Raw genomic sequence first — 23,145 nt, forward strand, 5'->3', positions numbered from 1 at the left:
TTGCAGAAATATTCATACCCGTAACGTTTTGTTAGAAATTAACAAAAAAAAAGAAAGAAAAACCGGTGTGTTCTCGAATTTTACGCAGCGTAAACTTGAGTGAGCGGTGCATAATACACAAGTACCAAAATTCCACCCCCCTACAGAAATTAAAAAAAATGGGAGAGCATTTTTTTTTTGGGGGGGGGGGAGGGGGATTAAACACCCCCCCCCCTATACATTAAATTCATTTATGTTGTTTTACTGTGTTCATGGCCGTATATTTGGCTTTAAAATACACTTATTTGTCTATCTATCTTATATGCAGAATAATTGTACCAAACATATTTTGCATGCAGACGCGTTATGTTTATCCCCCCCCCCTAATGTGCAAATATATAGCGCAAATTTATTTCTAAAGTAACAAAGAAACTAACAAAAAAAACGGTGTGTTCTCGAATTTTACACAGTGTAAAGTTTAGTGAGTGGCACACAATACAGAAGTACCAAAATTCCATCCCCCTACAAAAATTAAAAAAATAAAACTCAAATAAAATTCTCAAACTTGGAAAGCCTTATTTTCCACGGGGGGGGGGGGGGGGGTATTTTTTTTTGGGGGGGGGGGGTATTTTCCGCGGGAGGTATTTTCCGAGGGTTCTTTTTCCAGGGGGGTATTTTTCGCGGGGGGGGGGGTATTTTCCGGGGGGTATTTTCAGCGGGGGGGGGGGGGTATTTTCTGGGTGTGTATTCTCCAGGGGGTATTCGCCGGGCGGGGAGTAAACGCCGGCCACCCATAGTGTAAAGGTAAGGGTGTTTTCAATTAAACAGGAACGATTTTTATCAAAAATAAATCTCTGTCTTTGTGTTAAGTTTTATTACCCGTCATAATCCACAAAGCGATACAACCTACATAGCTTATATAGATACATATTTATGTGCAAAGGATGCAAAAAGGGCATATCTTTAACTAGACAAAAACAGTGGCGCCAGTTGAGAGGAAGGCGATTTTATTGTTCCCCCCATAATTTTGAAAAACATCTTCTTTCTAGCATTTTCATTGAAAACACCCTTTTTTATATTTCCATTGGAAAAAACAGAAGAAAAACAAAATTTCACCCTCCCTAGACTGTGAAAAATAATTTTTGGCCTCTCCCAACGTTTCCTTGAATTTGCAACACTGTAGAGAAATACTGCACTAATGCTTAATTCTCATTAATTGAGAATCGTGTGAAATGTTTACTTTTAATTTGTGCACACAAGATCTCGCAGCACATGCAATAATGTTTTGCAGAGATCTTGACATTCTTGCAGCCTAGTGCGAAAATCTTATTACGATCGTGAAATCCCGACTTGGTGAGAGACAAGCAGGGTTGCCATACGATGGAAAAAATCGCTAGATCTTAGTGATTTTTTGTCGATCTAGTGATTTCTTCATTAATATAGTGATTCATGCCTTGATTTAGTGTTTTTTGTTTAGGCAACATAAAAAAATCACTAGTAATAGTGATAAATCATTAGGGATGGTAACCCTAAAACCATGTGTATACACAGTATACCTTAACTAATACAATCAAGTGCGTAAGCAGGATTTTCCTTTCAGCTTGCCTGAAAATTTCAGGAGAGGGGGGCAAATAAAAAAGCTAGGGGAGGGATTTGAAAACATTTTAAGGCCACGACGTGATTAAGGGTCCGAAGCCCCCTTCTTACTTACGTTCATATTTTTGATTTCCTGGGTAAAAATTCCATTGTGATTGCGTATTCTGGACTCTATTTTCAAAGTGCCTAATGTTGGGAAGCTGCGAGATTATCAAGCAGGACTATTCTGATATGATCATTGTAATTGTGTCAGTCCTGAGGTTTTTCAGGGTTTCTATACAGAAAATAGATCACTTCATAGTTATAGTATCCACTGTGCTGATTATATTGTCACTGAATACAGAAATAGAACTAGAGCAGATTTTTCTGTCAGATATCTAGGTCCTAAGGTTTGGAACTCTCTTTCAGAGGACATCCGGGTGGCAGAGCACCTTAGTTTATTTACGAGTAAAACAAAAAAAAACTTTCTTTTGGATCTTGGTCCATAAATGTTTTTTGTTTTTCTTCTTCTTTTTCTGCCTCTTCTTTTTTTTGGGTTATTATTAATCGTTTTGCATATTTTATTTTTATTTTTATGAGCGAGATTGGTCATAACTTGGTTGTTTTATGTCCTTCTTGTTTTGTCTTTTTGTTTGTGAAGAGTTTTGCTTGTTAAGCGTTTGCTGTGTATGTGGTTGTCCAACATCAAGTGCTTCCGGTAGTACAGTCAATCTAGCGTCAAATAGGACTCGACCGCAAACAAATTGCAACAGAAATGTTTTTTACACCATCTTGTAGAGAAAAAAAAACTGTACAACATATCAAAAGTTGAGAAACCCAGCGGGGTGCAAAATAAGTGTTTTTTTGCGCTTTCCGTTTGTTTTTTTGTTGTTTTTAGCGGAAATTTTTCGTTATCCTAGAGCTTAGCATTTACTTCATGGGAGACATGTTTCTGAACTAGTTTTGTGTGCTGAATTCAAATATCACATCAGATTCAAGTTATGTCTCACCGTTAGTGTTTCACATTCATCACCAAACAAGAAATTCGTATTTCGTGGCCATATTTCCCTTTTTTCGTCCTTTGGGGCGAATGAAGTCAGGAATAACGTCACACTATCGACTGAATACTATATTTTTGGAAAGTTTCGTACATTCTAAGACTGTCGTTGTTGGAACCCTTGGTCCCAGTTTTGTCAGATAAATGTCCCTCCCCGATTCATTTCTTTGGGCCCCTTAATTATTGTCCTTCCTTTTGTAATAAATGTTAATTTTCCTATTTTTTTTTTACACCATTTTGGGTCCTTTTAACTGCGTACGTGTTTAATTCACCACGAGGGAAAAAGTGCGCAGTTAGGGAGATTGGCCAGTATATTAGGAGCCCTGGGATTGGTTGGAAAGATTCATTTACCACCCCTAGTAACCCCCACCGCGTGCTACGGTTAGCGGGCTGGGAGAATTTGTCCTTTTTCAGTTCAGTTCTTTTTATACGTGTAACTGTGAATATAGTAAGAATTTTTCTATGTACCTATTTTACTTTTCAGCTTAGGCCGAGACTAAAGGGTTAATTAGAAAATCTTATCGGTAAACTTTGGCTTTAAATGTGGCCATAGACCACCCGATCACGTTAGTATTAAGGAACCGTTGGGGTAAGAGCGGGAATCTCACTAACATTTGGGCCGACAAGGGGTTCTCCCCTTCGAGTAAGTGGCATAGCAACCTTTTTTGCGCCATTTTTGCCTTTAAAAGTGGTGACCCCGCACATACACCCCAATAAGTGGTGCCAGCGGTAATTAGCACTACGAACATTGGTGGCAGCAAGAACAGGAATTATTAACGGAGTTGATAATAAAAGAATTTTGCGCTTTCGAAGAGACAAGGAATTTAGCCTGGAGATTCCAAGCACAAGGAGAACGCAGGCCCCAGACAAGAGCGAGACTTCAAGGATACGCAGGCGATGGTCACGTACTTTGAAAATGGCTCACCATTCGGAGGGGATACCCAGCTTAGAAGCATTGCTACCGGTTTGACCGCATATGAATCTGCAAACGTTGACTGTGCGAAGGCTGTCGGGCTAAAAATCCTTGATGCTATGACTAGAAAAGTGGCGAAGGATTTTGTCTTCCGAAGAAAGGAACAGGCAGTCCAGATAACAACAAAGCAACCAGCTGGAGGAGATTGCAAGCGACTGGATCCAGCTTTGCTATTCCAACGCTTCATTGCGTTAGCCAAAAGGACAAGACTTCCTGAATCAGAGTGCTTCCGGTATGAACTTTGTTCGTATCCCGCTGCTCTGCTTGACAGCTCATTTATGCCGAGAGTGCCGAACAAGGCCGAATTCGCCAAGGCCATTGCACTTGCATGCAAAATCGAAGAAATTCCGTGTGTGCTGAACGACGGGACACACTACGTACTTGACGGCGGATCTCTATTGCACCGAGTCCCATGGATAAAAAATGACACGTATGCGGGTATCATACAGAGCTACTCTCTGTATATTTCGCGGAAGTGCCCTGGCGCAACTGTTGTTTTCGATGGGTTTGATAGTGGACCAAAGATATGGCCCATTCGTATCGTAATCGAACGATTGGTCGCGAGGTTTTCTTCACGAATGACATGCGTCTGAAAGTAAAGAAAGAAGAATTTCTCGGGAACAAGAAAAACAAGTCAAGATTCATTAGTGCGCTTGCAGTTCATCTTCGGCAAAAAGGCTATTTTGTAGTCCAAGCTCCCAGTGATGCAGACGTGCCTATTGTAAAAGTTGCTATCGAATCAGCTAAACAGAAGGTAACTGCCGTTATTGGAGAAGATACGGATCTTCTGGTCCTTCTCTGCTACCACTGTGATGTCTCCACTAACAAGGTGTACTTCGCCCCAGAGCCAAAGAAAAATAAAGAGCGAAGGTGCTGGGGTGTTCATGAAATGAAAAAAAGATTAGGCCAAGAAGTATGTGGTCTGATCCTCTTTGCCCATGCATTCCTTGGGTGTGATTCTACATCACGTGTCCACAACATCGGAAAAGGTCTTGCCCTGAAAAAAGTGATAGAAGACGAAAGTTTTCGAGTATCTGCCAAGGTCTTTATGAAGAAGGCAGCAACAAAAATCGAAGTCAAGGAAGCCGGAGAAGACGCACTTCTTATAATATATGGTGGAAAGAAGGGGGGAAATCTGAACGAGCTTCGAAAGCAGCTCTTCGAAAGAAAGTTCGTCACAGCAACGGATTTTGTTCACCCAGAGCAGCAGTAGAATGGCCTTATTGACTACAGAACGAACTCCTTATATGGGCATAGAATACTGAAAGAACTCCATATATGGGCATGGAATCCCCAGGGAGAATAATTGCGTAATCAAAGTATGTCAACAACAACAACATCGAATTTGACATTCGCTGAGAGCGTGCACTTACAACAACAACAACAGCGGTCCTTATTGACTCCGAACAGGGCTCCTTATATGGGCATAGAATACGGACTGAACTCCATATATGGGCATGGAATCCCCAGGGAGAATGATTGCGTAATCAAAGTATGTCAACAATAACAACATCGACTTTGACATTAGCTGAGAGCGTGCATTTACAACAACAACAACAGCGGGCCTTATTGAGTCCGAACAGGGCTCCTTATATGGGCATAGAATACTGAACGAACTCCATATATGGGCATGGAATCCCCAGGGAGAATGATTGCGTAATCAAAGTATGTCAACAACAACAACATCGACTTTAACATTCGCTGAGAGCGTGCACTTACAACAACAACAACAGCGGGCCTTATTGAGTCCGAACAGGGCTCCTTATATGGGCATAGAATACTGAACGAACTCCATATATGGGCATGGAATCCCCAGGGGGAATGATTGCGTAATCAAAGTATGTCAACAACAACAACATCGACTTTGACATTCGCTGAGAGCGTGCACTTACAACAACAACAACAGCGGGCCTTATTGAGTCCGAACAGGGCTCCTTATATGGGCATAGAATACTGAACGAACTCCATATATGGGCATGGAATCCCCAGGGGGAATGATTGCGTAATCAAAGTATGTCAACAACAACAACATCGACTTTGACATTCGCTGAGAGCGTGCACTTACAACAACAACAACAGCGGTCCTTATTGACTCCGAACGGGGCACCAAATTTCGGCATAGAGTCATTAGGAAGAACACGTGGTTAATGGGGTCAATTACCTAAATTTCCAGAGAGAATGATTGCGTAATCAAAGTGTGTCAACAACAACAACATCGACTTTGACATTCGCTGAGAGCGTGCACTTACATCAACACCACCAGCGTGCCTTATTGACTCCGAACGGGGCACCAAATAAGGGCATAGAGACATTAGGTAGACCACATGGTTAATGGGGTTAATGACATAAATTTCCAGGGAGAATGATTGCGTAATCAAAGTGTGTCAACAACAACAACATCGACCTTGACATTCGCTGAGAGCGTGCACTTACAACAACAACAACATCGACCTTGGAACACCTGTGCTGTCGACATCAATTCACCAATCGTGAATCAATAATTCCCCTTAGAAACAACAAATTAATTCCCCCTTTCATGACAGATCAATCAACCAATGACATCATCTGTCAGACTTTAAAAATTTTCACCTAGAAACGATTCTCAAGGAATACAACCAAGTCATTAATGTCTTTGCCTCGGAAACAACTCTTTTGGTTGAACTCCAAAGGAGATTAATAGCCAAAGGCCATGGAAACAATTCTCCAAGAAACATCTTAGCGATGAATTGTTTTAGTGCGGGAATCAGGTTTCTTATTAATTTGAAATGCATTAGCGCAGAGATGCCAAAAACAAAAGGAACACGCTGAAATTACGTTTAGGGATTATTTGGGTGAAACTGTTTTAGACAGGTTATGGAACTATTTCGCCGAAACAGTTAGAGACATTTTAAAAGATGATTTTTGAAGAGATTTTAGAAGAGAATTTAATGGTGAAACTCTGTGGTCGTTATAATACACAAGTTTCATTTGAAAAGTGTTGTGAGGTCCTCTAACCCAACCCCAAAGGGTTCCAATCCTCCTACCCCAACCCCGAAGGAAGCCCCCGGTCCCCAAATGTCCCCCAGGCCCCCAACTGTCCCCCCGGACCCTCAAAGGCCCTCCCTGTGCCCAAAGGCCCTCCCTGTGCCCCCCACACGCCCGCCCCCGGCCCCCAAAGGGCCCCCCGACCAGAGCACCGCCCCCCGGCTGCGCCGGGGGCCCGGAAAGCGCCGCAGGATGTGCCGCAGGGATGCGTCGCGGGTCAGGAAAGCGCCGCAGGGGATGCGCCGCAGGGAGGCACCGCAGGAAAGCGCCGCAGGGATGCGCCGCAAAAAAAAAAAGTAAACTAAAAAGTAAAAATTTCGAAATGTTATCCCCCAAACGCCCTCCTCGGACCCTCAAAGGCCCTCCCCTGGTCCTCAAAGGTCCCCCGGGCTCCCAAAGGGCCAACCGGCCCCCAAGGGTCCCCCGGACCCCCAAAGGTCCTCCCCCGGTCCCCAACGGTCCACTGGGCTCCCAAAGGCCCTCCCCCGGTCCCCAACGGCCCCCTGGGCTCCCAAACGACCACTCAATACTCAAGGGCCCCCGGATCCCCAAACGCCCTCCCTGAGCCCCAAAGGTCCTCCCCCGATCCCCATACATGCACACAAAAACTTACACACACAAAAACTTACAAACACACCCCAAAAACTTACACACACACACACAAAAACTTAAACACACACACACGAAAACTTACACACACACGCCAAAACTTACACACACACACACACAAAAACTTACACACACACACACACACAAAAACTTACACATGCACACGAAAACTAACATGCAGACAAAAACTTACATGCACACAAAAACTTACACACACACACACACACAAAACTTACACACACACACACACACGAAAACTCACACACACACGCCAAAACTTACACACACACAAAAACTTACACACACACACACACACACACACAAAAACTAACACAACAACACAAAAAAAAACACACACACACACACACAAAAACAAACAAACAAACACACACACACACAAAACTTACACACACACAAACGAAAACTCACACACACACGCCAAAACTTACACACACAAAAACTTACACACACACACACACAAACACACACACACAAACTTACACACACACACAAAAAAAAATAACAAACAAACACAAAAACAAACACACACAAACAAACACAAACACACAAAATTACACACACACACAAAAAACTTACATCCACACACAAAAGCTTAGACACACAAAAACTTACACACACACACACACAAACTTAGACCCACACGCAAAAACTTACATGCACACAAAAACTTACATGCACACAAAACTTACACACACACAAAAACTTACACACACGTACAAAAACTTACATACACACACAAAAACTTACACACACACACACAGAAACTTACACACACACAAAACTTACACACACATACCAAAACTATACACACACACAAACACACACACACACACACACACACACAAAACTTACACATGCACACGAAAACTTACATGCACTCAAAAACTTACATGCACACAAAAACTTACACACACACACCCACACAAAACTTACACACACAGACACACGAAAACTCACACACACACGCCAAAACTTACACACACAAAAACTTACACACACACACACACACACACAAAAACTTACACATGAACACAAAAAACTCACACACACACGCACAAAAACTTGCACACACACACACACACACAAACTTACACACACACACACGAAAACTTACACACACACGCCAAAACTTACACACACAAAAACTTACACACACACACACACACACGAAAACTTACATGCACACGAAAACTTACATGCACACAAAAACTTACATGCACACAAAAACTTACACACACACACACACACACACACACAACTTACACACACAAACACACGAAAACTCACACACACACACAAAACTTACACACACACAAAAACTTACACACACACACACACACACAAAAACTTACACATGGACACAAAAACTCACACACACACGCACAAAAACTTACACACACACACACTCACAAAACTTACACACACACACACACAAAACTTACACACACACGCCAAAACTTACACACACAAAAACTTACACATGCACACGAAAACTTACACACACACACACACGAAAAATAACACAAACACGCCAAAACAAACACACACACAAACAAAAAAACAAAAAAAAACACACACACAAAAACACACACACAAAACTTACACATGCACACGAAAACTTACATGCACACAAAGACTCACATGCACACAAAAACTTACACACACACACACACACACAAGACTTCACACACACACACACACATACACACGAAGACTACACACACACACACACCAAAACTTACACACACACAAACTTACACACACACACACATACACAAAAGCTTAGCACATGAACACAAGAAAGACTCACACACACACGCAAAAGACTTACACACACACACACACAAGACTTACACACACACACACGAAAACTTACACACACACTCCAAAACTTACACACACAAAACTTACACACACACACACACACACACACAACTTAAACACACACACAAAAAAAAAACTTACACACAAAAAAACTTACACACACACACACACACACACACACACACAAACTCACACAAACACACAAAAAACTTATATCCACACGCAAAAGCTTAGACACACACACAAACTTACACACACACAAAAACTTACACCCACACGCTAAAAACTTACATATGCACACAAAAACTTACATGACACACAAAAACTTACACACACAAAAACTTACACACACGCATAAAAACTTACACACACACACAAAAACTTACACACACACACACACGAAAACTTACACACACACGCCAAAACTTACACACACACACAAAAACTCACACACACACACAAAAACTTACACAAAAACTTACACATGCACACGAAAACTTACATGCACACAAAAACTTATACACACACAAACACGAAAACTTACACACACACGTCAAAACTTACACACACAAAAGCTTAGACACATAAAAACTTACACACACACACACACACAAAAAATTACACCCACACTCACAAAATAACACACACACACACAAAAACTAACACAAACACAAACTTACACACACACACACACACACACACAAAAACTTACACCCACACGCAAAAACTTACACACACACACACAAAAACTTACACACACACAAGAAAACATACGCACACACAAAAACTTTTCTTTTATTAGGTTATGTTAGGTTAGATTAAGTTAGGTTAGGTTAAGTTAGGTTAGGCTAGGTTAGCCTACGTACGCGCGCGTACGTAGGCTAACCTAGCCTAACCTAACTTAACCTAACCTAACTTAATCTAACCTAACCTAATCATACACCTAACTTTTTGCCTGTCTCTCACCTAACCTAAGCTAACCTAAGTGAAGTGTCCGTGGGCTAACCTAACATAACTTAACCTAACTTAATCTACCCTAACCTAACCATACTCTCCGGAAAAGTTTAGTTTAAATTATCGTGAGCCCTAAGGATAAGATAACCTAACCTAACTTAAACATGTAGAAACGTTTCTATTTATTTATTAATATTTATTTATATCTAACCTAACCTATTGTTTTGGAGGTTAGATGAACGAGTTTGAACGATTGTCTTTAATAATAGAACGAGTCACTCATTTTCTAATTAAAAAATTTGAGGGGTAAATCCATAAGACAAAGGAGCTAAAATTTAATTTAAAATTAGAATAGAACTTTAAATTTTTCATCTCTTTGAGAAAAAAACAGAACTAAAGTAGAACCTTTTTATTTTCTTGGAAAAATTAGAAGAGAACTTTGAAAGTTTTATGTCTTTGAGAAATTAAGAACCGAAGTGTGAGCTTTTTTCATTTTCATTCACGTAACCTTGTCTAAATTAACCTCAAAAATTAAATAAAGCTATGTCGAATTTGCATATTTTATTCAACATATTCGAGACGGTGCTGGAGGGTGACATTCCTGTCCACATTTGGAGGATGTTTCCCCATTTTTCGGTAATCACGGCGATTTTCTCAATCCCTTTTCTCAAGGTCATAGCTTTTGACTGACAACACTAACATCGAAACTTAAACGGTCAGAAATAGAGGCTGTTTCTAAAGATTTAGAATAAAAAAAAATGTCAGGTGTGGGACTCGAACCCACGACCCCATATGGGGACCAGATATTAAGTCTAGCGCCTTAACCACTCGGCCAACCTGACTTGTAAACAATTCTTGATCATATTCATATTGTAATTTAGTTTCATTGGTAAAGTTCAGAATTGAGTTAACTTTTTTCTCTTCTTTAAGAAAATTCAGAGCCTCGTCTAAATTAACCTTTAAAAATGAAATAAAGCTATGTCGACTTTGCATATTTTATTCAACATATCCGACAGAGCACTGCAGTGGTGCATTCCTGTTGACTTTTGGAGGATGTTTCCCCATTTTTCGATAATCAGGCCATTTTCTCAAGCTCTTTTCTCAAGGTCATAGCTTTTGACTGACAACACTAACATCAAAACTTAAACGGTCAGAAATAGAGGCTGTTTCCAAAGATTTAGAATAAGAAAAAAATTGTCAGGTGTGGGACTCGAACCCACGACCCCATATGGGGACCAGATCCTAAGTCTAGCGCCTTAACCACTTGGCCAACCTGAATTGTAAACAATTCTTGGTCATATTAATATTGTCATTCAGTTTCATTGGTAAAGTTCAAAATTTATCTTATTTTATTTTCTTCTTTAGGAAAATTCATAAGAGAATTTGAACATTTTGCACTTTTGTAGTTTTTTTTTTATTTAATCTATTAAATACCCTAGCAATTTAGGTTCTGCATAAATTCTTTTACAGAAGTTATTTAGTGAAATTACAAGACATGATGAAAGAAAAAAAGTACATAAGAAAAAAATTATCAGGTGTGGGGTTCGAACCCACGACCCCGTATGGGGACCAGATCTTGAGTCTAGCGCCATAACCACTCGGCCAACCTGACTTGTAAACAATTCCTGATCTTATTCATATTGTAATTCAGTTTCTTTGGTAAAGTTCAGAATTGAGCTAACTTTTTTCTCTTCTTTAATAAAATTCAGAACCTCGTCTAAATTAACCGAAAATAACTTATGGAGTTACCATACGAAGGTCAAAACTATAGCTCGTGAGGGGATCGAACCCTCGACCTTCGCGTTATTAGCATGACGCTCTAACCAACTGAGCTAACAAGCCATTAAGAATATTATCACTCTAACACTTAGATTTTGTTTTCGTGTGTGTGTGTGTAAGTTTTTGTGTGTGTGTGTAAGTTTTTGTGCGTGTGTGTAAGTTTTTGTGTGTATTAGTTTTTGTGTGAATGTAAGCTTTTGTGTGATTGTAAGTTTTTGCTTGCGGGTGTAAGTTTTTGTGTGTGTGTGTGTGTAAGTTTTTGTGTGTCTAAGTTTTTGTGTGTGTAAGTTTTGACGTGTATGTGTGTTAGTTTTCGTGTGTGTGTGTGTGTGTAAGTTTTTTTGTGCATGTAAGTTTTCGTGTGCTTGTGTAAGTGTGTGTGTGTGTGTGTGTGTGTGTGTGTAAGTTTTTGTGTGTGTGTAAGTTTTTGTGTGTGTGTGTGTGTGTGTAAGTTTTTGTGCGTGTGTGTAAGTTTTTGTGTGTGCGTGTAAGTTTTTGTGTGTGCGTGTAAGTTTTCGCGCGTGTGTGTAAGTTTTTGTGTGCATGTAAGTTTGTATGTGCATGTAAGTTTTCGTGTGCATGTGTTAGCTTTTGTGTGTGTGTGTGTTTGTGTATGTTTCTGTGTGTGTGTTAGTTTTTGCGTGTGTGTGTGTAAGTTTTCGTGTGTGTGCGTAAGTTTTCGTGTGTGTGTGTGTGTAAGTTTTTGTATGTGTGTGTAAGTTTTTGTGTGTGTGTATGTTTTCGTGTGTGTGTGTGTACGTTTTTGTGTGTGTGTAAGTTTTTGAGTGTGGGTTTAAGTTTTTGTGTGTGTGTGTGTAAGTTTTTGTTTGTGTAAGTTTTTGTGTGTGTGTGTGTGTAAGTTTTTGCGTGTGTGTGTAAGTTTTTGTGTGTGTGTGTGTGTAAGTTTTTGTGTGTCTAAGATTTTGTGTGTGTAAGTTTTTTAGTGTGTGTTTTAGTTTTCGTGTGTGTGTGTATAAGTTTTTGTGTGCATGTAAGTTTTCGTGTGCATGTGTAAGTTTTTGTGTATGTGTGTGTGTGTGTGTGTGAGTTTTTGTGTGTTTGTGTAAGTTTTGCGTGTGTGTGTAAGTTTTCGTGTGTGTGTGTGTGTAAGTTTTGTGTGTGTGTGTAAGTTTTTGTGCGTGTGTGTAAGTTTTGTGTGTGTGTAAGTTTTGTGTGCATGTAAGTTTTTGTGTGCATGTAAGTTTTTGCGTGTGGGTGTAAGTTTTTGTGTGTTTTTGTGTAAGTTTTTGTGTGTCTAAGCTATTGAGTGTGGATATAAGTTTTTGTGTGTTTGTGTAAGTTTGTGTGTGTGTGTGTGTGTGTGTGTGTAAGTTTTTGTGTGTGTAAGTTTTTTGTGTGTGTGTGTGTAAGTTTGTGTGAGTGTTTGTGTGTGTGTGTTTTTGTTTGTTTGTTTGTTTGTTTTGGTTTGTGTGTTTTTTTTTTCGTGTGTGTGTGTGTAAGTTTTGTGTGTGTGTGTGTGTGTAAGTTTTTTTGCGTGTGTGTTTTATCTTTTCTTTTTTTCTTTTTTAATTTTTTTTTTATGTGTGTGTGTGTGTGTAATTTTTTGTGTGTGTAAGTTTTCGTGTGTGTGTGTGTGTGAGTTTTCGTGTGTGTGTGTGTGTGTGTTTGTAAGTTTTGTGTGTGTGTGTGTGTGTTTAAGTTTTTGTGTGATTTTAAGTTTTTGTGTGAATGTAAGTTTTCGTGTGCATGTGTAAGTTTTTGTGTGTGTGTGTGTGTGTGTGTGTAAGTTTGTGTGTGTGTGTGTGTGTAAGTTTTGGAGTGTGTGTGTAAGTTTTCGTGTGTGTGTGTGTAAGTTTTAGTGTGATTGTTTATGTTTTTGTGTGGGTTAGTTTTGGAGTGTGTGTGTAAGTTTTCGTGTGTGTGTGTGTGTAAATTTTGTGATTGTGGGTGTGTGTGAGTTTTTGTGCGTGTGTGTGTGAGTTTTTTTGTGTTAATGTGTAAGTTTTTGTGTGTGTGTGTGTTAGTTTTTGGGTGTGTGTAAGTTTTGGGGTGTGTGTGTGTGTTTTCGTGTGTGTGTGTGTGTAAGTTTTGTGTGTGTGTGTGTAAGTTTTCGTGTGCATGTAAGTTTTCGTGTGCATGTAAGTTTTCGTGTGTGTGTGTGTGTGTATTTTTGTGTTGTTGTATTTCTTGTCGTGTGTGTGTTTTTGTTCGTTTGTGTCTTTGTTTTTTTTGTGTGTGTGTGTGTGTGCTTTAGTTTGCGCGTTTGTTTTTTTGTTTTTTTTTGTGTTCATTTTTTAGTTTTTGTGTGTGTGTGTGTGTGTGTGTATGTTTTTGTGTGTGTGTATGTTTTGGCAAGTGTGTGTGAGTTTTCGTGTGTGTGTGTGTGTGTAAGTTTGTGTGTGTGTGTGTGTATGTGTAAGTTTTTGTGTGTCTAAGCTTTTGTGTGTGGATGTAAGTTTTTTGTGTGTGTGTGTGTAAGTTTGTGTGTGTGTGTGTGTGTTTTTGTTTTTTTATGTTTTTGTGTGTGTATGTTTTTTTTTGTGTGTGTGTGTGTATTAGTTTGTTTTTGTGTGTGTGTATGTTTAAGTTTCTGTGTATGTAAGTTTTGGCGTGTGTGTGTAAGTTTTCGTGTGTGTGTGTGTAAGTTTTGTGTGTGTGTGTGTGTGTGTGTGTGTAAGTTTTTATGCGTGTGTGTGTGTGAGTTTTTTTTTGTGTTCATGTTTAAGTTTTTGTGTGTTTGTGTGTGTGTAATTTTTTTTGTGTGTGTAAGATTTGGAGTGTGTGTGTCTGTTTTAGTGTGTGTGTGTGTTTTTAAGTTTTGTGTGTGTGTGTGTGTGTCAGTTTTTGTGTGCATGTAAGTTTTTGTGTGCATGTAAGTTTTCGTGTGCATGTGTAAGTTTGTGTGTGTGTGTGTGTGTGTGTAAGTTTTTGTGTGTGTGTGTGTTAGTTTTGGTGTGTTTGTTTATGTTTTAGTGTGTGTGTGTGTTTGTTTTCGTGTGTGTGTGTAATTTTTTGTGTGTGTGTGTAAGTTTTTGTGTGTGTGTAAGTTTTTGTGTGCATGTATGGGGATCGGGGGGGGACCTTTGGGGCCCAGGGAGGGCGTTTGGAGATCCGGGGGCCCTTGAGGATTGAGTGATCTTTTGGGAGCCCAGGGGGCCTTTGGGGACCGCGGGAGGGCCTTTGGGAGCCCAGTGGAACTTTGGGGACCGGGGGAGGACCTTTGGGGGTCCAGGGGACCCTTGGGGGCCGGTTGGCCCTTTGGGAGCCCGGGGGACCTTTGTGGACCAGGGGAGGGCCTTTGGGGGTCCGCGGAGGGCGTTTGGGGGATAACATTTCGAAATTTTTACTTTTTAGTTTACTTTTTTTTTGCGGCGCATCCCTGCGGCGCATCCTGCGGCGCTTTCCTGCGGTGCCTCCCTGCGGCTTATCCCCTGCGGCGCTTTCCTGACCCGTGGCGCATCCCTGCGGCACATCATGCGGCGCTTTCCTGGCTCACGGCGCATCCCGGCGGCGCTTCCTTGGTCCGGGGGACCTTTGGGGGCCAGGGGTGGGCCTTTGGGGGGCACAGGGAGGGCCTTTGGGCACAGGGAGGGCCTTTGAGGGTCCGGGGGGACAGTTGGGGGCCTGGGGGTCATTTGGGGACCGGGGGCTTCCTTCGGGGTTGGGGTAGGAGGATTGGAACCCTTTGGGGTTGGGTTAGAGGACCTCAAAACACTGTTCAAATGAAACTTGTGTAGTATAACGACCACAGAGTTTCACCATTAAATTCTCTTCTAAAATCTCTTCAAAAATCATCTTTTAAAATGTCTCTAACTGTTTCACCAAAATAGTTCCATAACCTGTCTAAAACAGTTTCACCCAAATAATCCCTAAACGTAATTTCAGCGTGTTCCTTTTGTTTTTGGCATCTCTGCGCTAATGCATTTCAAATTAATAAGAAACCTGATTCCCGCGCTAAAACAATTCATCGCTAAGATGTTTCTTGGAGAATTGTTTCCATGGCCTTTGGCTATTAATATCCTTTGGAGTTCAACCAAAAGAGTTGTTTCCGAGGCAAAGACATTAATGACTTGGATCTATTCCTTGAGAATCGTTTCTAGGCGAAAATTTTTAAAGTCTGACAGATGATGTCATTGGTTGATTGATCTGTCAAGAAAGGGGAAATTAATTTGTTGTTTCTAAGGGGAATTATTGATTCACGATAGGTGAATTGAGGTCGACAGCACAGGTGTTCCAAGGTCGATGTTGTTGTTGTTGTAAGTGCACGCTCTCAGCGAATGTCAAGGTCGATGTTGTTGTTGTTGACACACTTTGATTATGCAATCATTCTCCCTGGAAATTTAGGTCATTGACCCCATTAACCACGTGTTCTCCCTAATGACTCTATGCCCATATATGGTGCCACGTTCGGAGTCAATATGGCCCGCTGTTGGTGTTGTTGTAAGTGCACGCTCTCAGCAAATGTCAAAGTCGATGTTGTTGTTGTTGACACACTTTGATTACGCAATCATTCTCCCTGGAAATTTAGGTCATTGACCCCATTAACCACGTGTTCTCCCTAATGACTCTATGCCCATATTTGGTGCCCCGTTCGGAGTCAATAAGGACCGCTGTTGTTGTTGTTGTAAGTGCACGCTCTCAGCGAATGTCAAAGTCGATGTTGTTGTTGTTGACATACTTTGATTACGCAATCATTCTCCCTGGGGATTTAGGCCATTGACCCCATTAACCATGGAGTTCGTTCCTAGTGACTCTATGCCCATATATGGAGCCCTGTTCGGAGTCAATAAGGCCCGCTGTTGTTGTTGTTGTAAGTGCACGCTCTCAGCGAATGTCAAAGTCGATGTTGTTGTTGTTGACATACTTTGATTACGCAATCATTCCCCCTGGGGATTCCATGCCCATATATGGAGTTCGTCCAGTATTCTATGCCCATATAAGGAGCCCTGTTCGGAGTCAATGAGGCCCGCTGTTGTTGTTGTTGTAAATGCACGCTCTCAGCGAATGTCAAAGTCGATGTTGTTATTGTTGACATACTTTGATTACGCAATTATTCTCCCTGGGGATACCATACCCATATATGGAGTTCTTTCCGTATTCTATGAACATATAAGGAGCCCTGTTCGGACTCAATAAGGCCCGCTGTTGTTGTTGTTGTAAATGCACGCTCTCAGCGAATGTCAAAGTCGATGTTGTTGTTGTTGACATACTTTGATTACGCAATCATTCTCCCTGGGGATTCCATGCCCATATATGGAGTTCGTTCAGTATTCTATGCCCATATAAGGAGCCCTGTTCGGACTCAATAAGGCCCGCTGTTGGTGTTGTTGTAAGTGCACGCTCTCAGCGAATGTCAAAGTCGATGTTGTTGTTGTTGACATACTTTGATTACGCAATCATTCTCCCTGGGGATTCCATGCCCATATATGGAGTTCGTTCAGTATTCTATGCCCATATAAGGAGTTCGTTCTGTAGTCAATAAGGCCATTCTACTAGCAGCTACCTCCCACATCCAACTCTGCAGCATTTTACAGCTATAGAGTTTAATTTCAGGTACACGCCTGGAATGACGACCATAATCTAGAATTGGACCCTCAAGAGTGGGGCTGGAAGGACCGAAATGGTACATTATACCCTGTGATGACGAACCTACCCCCAGAACCTCCCCAACTTCTTAAGATTGTTAAGTGTTCCTGCCGTTCAAACTGCACCTCTGCTCGGTGCACTTGTGTCAGAAACGGCATGTCTTGCACTCTCGCGTGCAAAACTTGTCAGGGAGCAGAATTTGATAATTCTCCCAAATCGGAACATCTCATCGACGATCTCGACGACGAAGCTTCAAACTACACTACCAGTGATTAATGTCGCAAGTCATTTGAAAAGTTGCCTGCCTTTTACCAATGTGATTTTTGTTACCTGTGATTTTAGTCAGTTAATACATTAAGAGATGATTGATTATTTTGAAGAAACCTTTTGGTGATGAATGTGAAACACTTTCGGTTGAACATATCCTTGATCTGATGTGATATTCGAGTTCATCGCATAAAACTAGTCAAGAAATGTGGTCAAACGACTATGTTATAATAGAATCGCGAACTTCGTGAATGGTGATGAATGTGAAACATTTTTGGTTCACCGTATCTTAAATCTGATGTAATATTCGAGTTTAGCGCATAACACTACATCAGAAATGTGTTTCCCATGAAGTAAACTCTAAGCCTTGAGAAAATCGAAAATTTAGGCTTAAACACAAAAAATAAAACACAAAACGCTAAAAAACACTAATTTTGCACCCCGCTAGGTTTCTCAACTTTTGATATGTTGTACAGTTTTTTTTCTCTACAAGATGGTGTAAAAATCATTTCTGTTGCAATTTGTTTGCGGTCAAACCTTATATTGACTGTACTACGGGTCTTTCTTTGGGCGGCCACTTGAAAAGATGTTATGTTTTATATAAATTTTATAGTTAAATTGAATAAACTATGATAGCCTGGAAAGAAGATTGATGCATTGACCAATTAGTCTCCTAAACAATAATTTATTTTGAGGGATGTTTTTCATTCGAGGAGGGAGTAAAGTGAAGAAAAATGCATGAATGAAATAAAGTAATTTATGATGCTGCATTATGTAATTATGACGTCTTTTCATCTTTATGATGTAATTTATGACGTCTTTACATTTATCAGAAGGGTGAGGGGATATATACGAGTCATCACCACCCTTTCATGAGTACCATAGAAAGCAAGACATATAGGTTTATGTTATTTCGGTAAACTAAACACACGTTGTCTTTAGTCAGCAACGGTGTCCACAAATAAAGACTTTCTCAGTTTTACATGAGATACCCTTACGTTCAAATTTGCCCTTATGTATATTACTGCGTAAAAGCAATTTTAAGCAGCAAACCCTCTTTTTCGTCCCCAGACACTTCGTCCCCAGAAATATTCAACTGTTCTTATCTAAATGTCACCAGCTTGCTTTAAGCTAGGGGAAGCACATATAAAAAAAAAATGAAAGATTGAGCTGCCCTATCAAAGAACTGAAAAAAAAATGCAGATACCACAATAATCACCTCCAGGATCTTTAACCTATACAAACACAAAAAGCAAATATGCAAAAATGTCAAAGAAGAAGCCAAAAAATATTGCACAAAAAGATATCGTATTTCTTTCACGGTAAGGATTGGCTAATCTGATATGAGCAAAGTTTTGAATGGCCCTCCCAATGGAGAATATTAAAGTTAATTACTTTCGTATACCTCCAATGCGAGTCTCACATTGACGTTTTGGAAGAAAAAAAAATATAATTGTCATATTACTAAAAAACTTAGCTTGTCTAAAATAAGAAGAAATATATAATTCATATTCGAATTTATTCGAATATAGTATATATAGTATAGTATATATATAATATAGTATAGTATAATATAGTATAATATACAGTATAAATATTGTCCTAAAGTATTAATGTAATAGCTGTCAAATATAACATATTATACGCAATATATCCGAAATATTACGCGCATTGTGAATAATAACCTTCAAATACAAAAACCGAGAAATGCTAAAACAATCACATAAATAAATGGGTACTTATTGGTGATAGTATACGATATAAAATATACCACTTAATAATAATGCAGCACACGTGAAAATCACAGGGGACCCCGCATTATATCACATAGGGTTACCGGAGGCAAAGTTGCTCGGGTCTGTAGGAGACGGGGATAGAGCAGGGTTGCCATCCCTAATTATTTGTCATTATTTCTAGTGATTTATTATATTGCCTGAAGTAAAAAATTACTGAATCAGCACATAAATCAGTAGATTATTGAAGAAAATCCCTAAATCAACCCCAAAATCACTAAAATCTAGTGATTTTTTTTCACCGGCTAGCAGCCCTGGAAAATAGACACAGTACAATACGCTGGATATTAGTTAGGAAGCTTATGCACACATTTGACACACAGTTCACTTTTACTTGGACTGTTAGACAGATAGGTCAACTACAGACCCATGCTGGCCACTAAATTCTTATTATTGAAAAGTATCGGTATTAAAATGTAATGTGTAAATTAATGTGTAAAATTAATCTACAAACCCTGACCAATTGCTCAATTTACATAATTTAGGGGCCTTGTCCTAGGAGAGTACGCCGTTCCTGGAAACATATTTCTTGACTATTTTGTACAAATATGGCTATCTCAGTATTTGATCGGATGTCTTAGGGGATGTTGGAGACATATAAGAATGAGCACAGGAGGGGGCTGTTTTCCCTCCAATCCCTTTCGACTCTTAAAAAGGGCTACAGAACTCTGAATTTTCACTTTAATGACCCAATTCTGTTCTGGAGATATTGCAGATATCCCCAAATTGTGCATTTTACATGTACACTAAGCTCCAGTTTGTCACCCTTAGCCATTCCCAATATATTGTAGATATACTATTTTGGCAACGGGATGCACATAGTGTCTTTTCATTTAGTTCAACATCACCCTTAACAATCCATAAAAATGTCAACTTAATACCCGTAGCTGTTCCTGAGATATTGCAGATACACCATTTTGACAGCCTGGATGCACATAGTTTCTGTTGATTTAGTTCATTTTCCCCCTCAGCATTCTATGAAAGTTTCAATCTAATACTCTTAGCCATTCCTAAGATATTGCAGATAGGATATTTTGACATCATGGGTAAACGTAGAGCTTTTTGATCTGGTTCGAAATAGCCCCCCAACACCTAACCTTCACTGAAAGTCTTCTACTTAGTACTCTTAGCCTTTCATGACACCCACGATCAAACTTGCCCCCTTTTCTATTGTAAAATTAATGCATTAACAATGAACACATTGCACAACTTACAGCATTTACCTCAGGGGTCCTCAGTTTAATCTAATTCCTGGAGCCAAATTTACTGGATGTTTCAACTATTATGAATAAAATAGCCATCTAAAAATCTTAATCCGATGTCTCCATGGATTGGTGGAGGAAGGTGACTAAAAAGGGTGTGAGAAAGGGTGTGAGAGGCGGCAGTTTTCCCTCCAACCATTGTAAAATTTTAAAAATGACTAGAACTTCCCTTTTATGATAGAGGGATCCCTTTCCTTTTCAACAACCAACCCTTCCATGCCAAGTGGCTTAGAAAAAGACAACAACAAATAAATAATACAAATAATGCCTAAGACTAATGAATGCCACCTCACTTTTTACATAGGCGGCGCAACTACGCTGCGTATAATTTACAATGGTCAGTGCGGTGCTGCCAAATTTATAATGCCTAATTTAAAAGAATCTCGACAAATTACTAGTGATGTGCAAGACCTGATTTGCTGATTTCGAAAAGTTTAAATTGCTTTAGAACTTTTGCTATGGCAATTTGGAAACAGATCATTTGATTTATTTAAGTTGTTGATTCTAATTGGTTCTCTTTTACCAACTTTTCTATTCTTTATATTTGTTCTTTTATTTATGTTATTTATATTTTCTTTCTATTCTTTTAAATATACCAACTTCTCTCTATTTAGTTCTCTTTTTACCAACTTTTCTATTCTTTCTGTTTGTTCTTTTATATATTCTTTTGTTATTTATATATTCTTTCTAATATACCAACTTCTTTCTATTTGGTTCTCTTTTTACCAACTTTTCTATGCTTTCTATTTGTTATTTTATATATTCTTTTGTTATTTAAATATTCTTTCTATTCTTTCTAATATACCAACTTCTTTCTATTCGGTTCTCTTTTTACCAACTTTTCTATTCTTTCTATTTGTTCTTTTATATATTCTTTTATGTTTTTTATATATTCTTTCTGTTCTTTCTAGTATACCAACTTCTTTCTATATGGTTCTCTTTTTACCAACTTTTCTATTCTTTCTATTTGTTATTTTATATATTCTTTTGTTATTTAAATATTCTTTCTATTCTTTCTAATATACCAACTTCTTTCTGTTCGGTTCTCTTTTTGCCAACTTTTCTATTCTTTCTCTTTGTTCTTTTATATATTCTTTTATGTTTTTTATATATTCTTTCTATTCTTTCTAGTATACCAACTTCTTTCTATTTGGTTCTCTTTTTACCAACTACCTTTTGTTCGTTAATTAAACGGTCACATTAGATTGATGGTCATATCAAAAGCGGTCACTTGGATACAGATAATCAAAATTTCACTATTGCAGAAAAGCATCTAAGAGGGGGGCTACAGTAATTTCTTCTAATTCACCTCCTGTGGGGAGGGGTAACAAACAAAATACAAAGAATCAAAAGTTAGAGGTTGTTTCGTTTAGATTAATGCATTTCAATAAGCTAGTTTGATCTAAATTTGATAATTTTTTTAGTATACAGGCTATGTACGCATATTGACACATGGATTAACCACTCCCAAAACCGAGGAATTTCCAACACCCCTCGAAACATTAAAAAAAATTTGTGATGCAAAGTTGCTGGCCCTATATCATGATCATGCACAAGCATTAAACTACAGAATAATAATATGACCACTCTTGAATAATTAGGTAAATAATCAAAATTTGTTTATTTTAAAAAAATATATAAGAAAAGTAACAGAATCTAAATAGTAACATATTATATAATTTAAATCAAAATCTATAAATAATCTAATCAATTAATTTAAAATAATCTATATAAAATAAAATAAAATAATTTACCCTAAAATGATTAAAATTCAAATAATAGCAATTAAATTATTAAAATTTAAAGAATAAATAAAAAGAATCGACTACATTAAACCTTAAAGAAGTAACTGTGATGCACTATGATGTTGTGTTACGAGTCATGAGTACGGTGTTTCAGCATACCAGTTTATAGATTTAACCTCAAATAGTTGCACAGGAAAAGAGGCATTTGGGTCCATTCCCTCCAACTTGCACCAACCCTTATTTTCTTATTTATTTAATACTTTTTACGTAATTTACCTTTTTGCCGGGGGGGGGGATTGAACTTGAACCACCTCTAGTCTCCCCCCCCCCAAAAAAAACCCTTGCGTACAAGCCTGTTAAAAAATTTTCTGTTATTCCCCCTAGTCTAAATCCCCCTAGAATTTCCAGATTAGATAGTTAAATGTAACTTACCCTTCTTTTTTGAATCGCAGGTGCATTGAACAAGATTGCCGCTCGTGCAGCCATGTGTGATCGCAGTTGTAATGCCTGCGGAAACTATGGCATTTACAAACGCTGTTTCTCTGGTATCTAAAATGAAACAAACTGGGTAAACTCTAAGTTAACTCAAGGATCGTTGGATGTTCTAACTAGTCTCTGTTAGCCAGTGGAGTAATCTGTGTCGTCCTTTTGTCTTATTAACTAAAAAAAGAATAAGTTTTTTTTACTGAAAGTAAGGAGCGACATTAAAACTTAAAACGAACAGAAATTATTCTGT

The 23,145-nt window shown here is 39.0% G+C and overlaps 1 protein-coding gene across 2 annotated transcripts in view; it reads right to left on the minus strand.

The window, feature by feature from the left end:
- Positions 1-23,145, minus strand: part of Wnt6 (Wnt oncogene analog 6) — a 109,233-nt gene that overhangs the window by 32,069 nt on the left and 54,019 nt on the right. For both annotated transcript variants that reach the window (XM_089098381.1, XM_089098382.1), the window contains one exon: positions 22,842-22,958. In XM_089098381.1, coding sequence (XP_088954507.1) covers positions 22,842-22,958 — 117 coding nt within the window. The remainder of the gene's footprint in view (positions 1-22,841; positions 22,959-23,145) is intronic.

The sequence above is a fragment of the Artemia sp. Qi Xiang Cuo genome, chromosome 12 (assembly GCF_049724085.1).
Source record: "Artemia sp. Qi Xiang Cuo chromosome 12, ASM4972408v1, whole genome shotgun sequence".
NCBI classification, from domain to species: Eukaryota; Metazoa; Arthropoda; class Branchiopoda; order Anostraca; family Artemiidae; genus Artemia; species Artemia sp. Qi Xiang Cuo.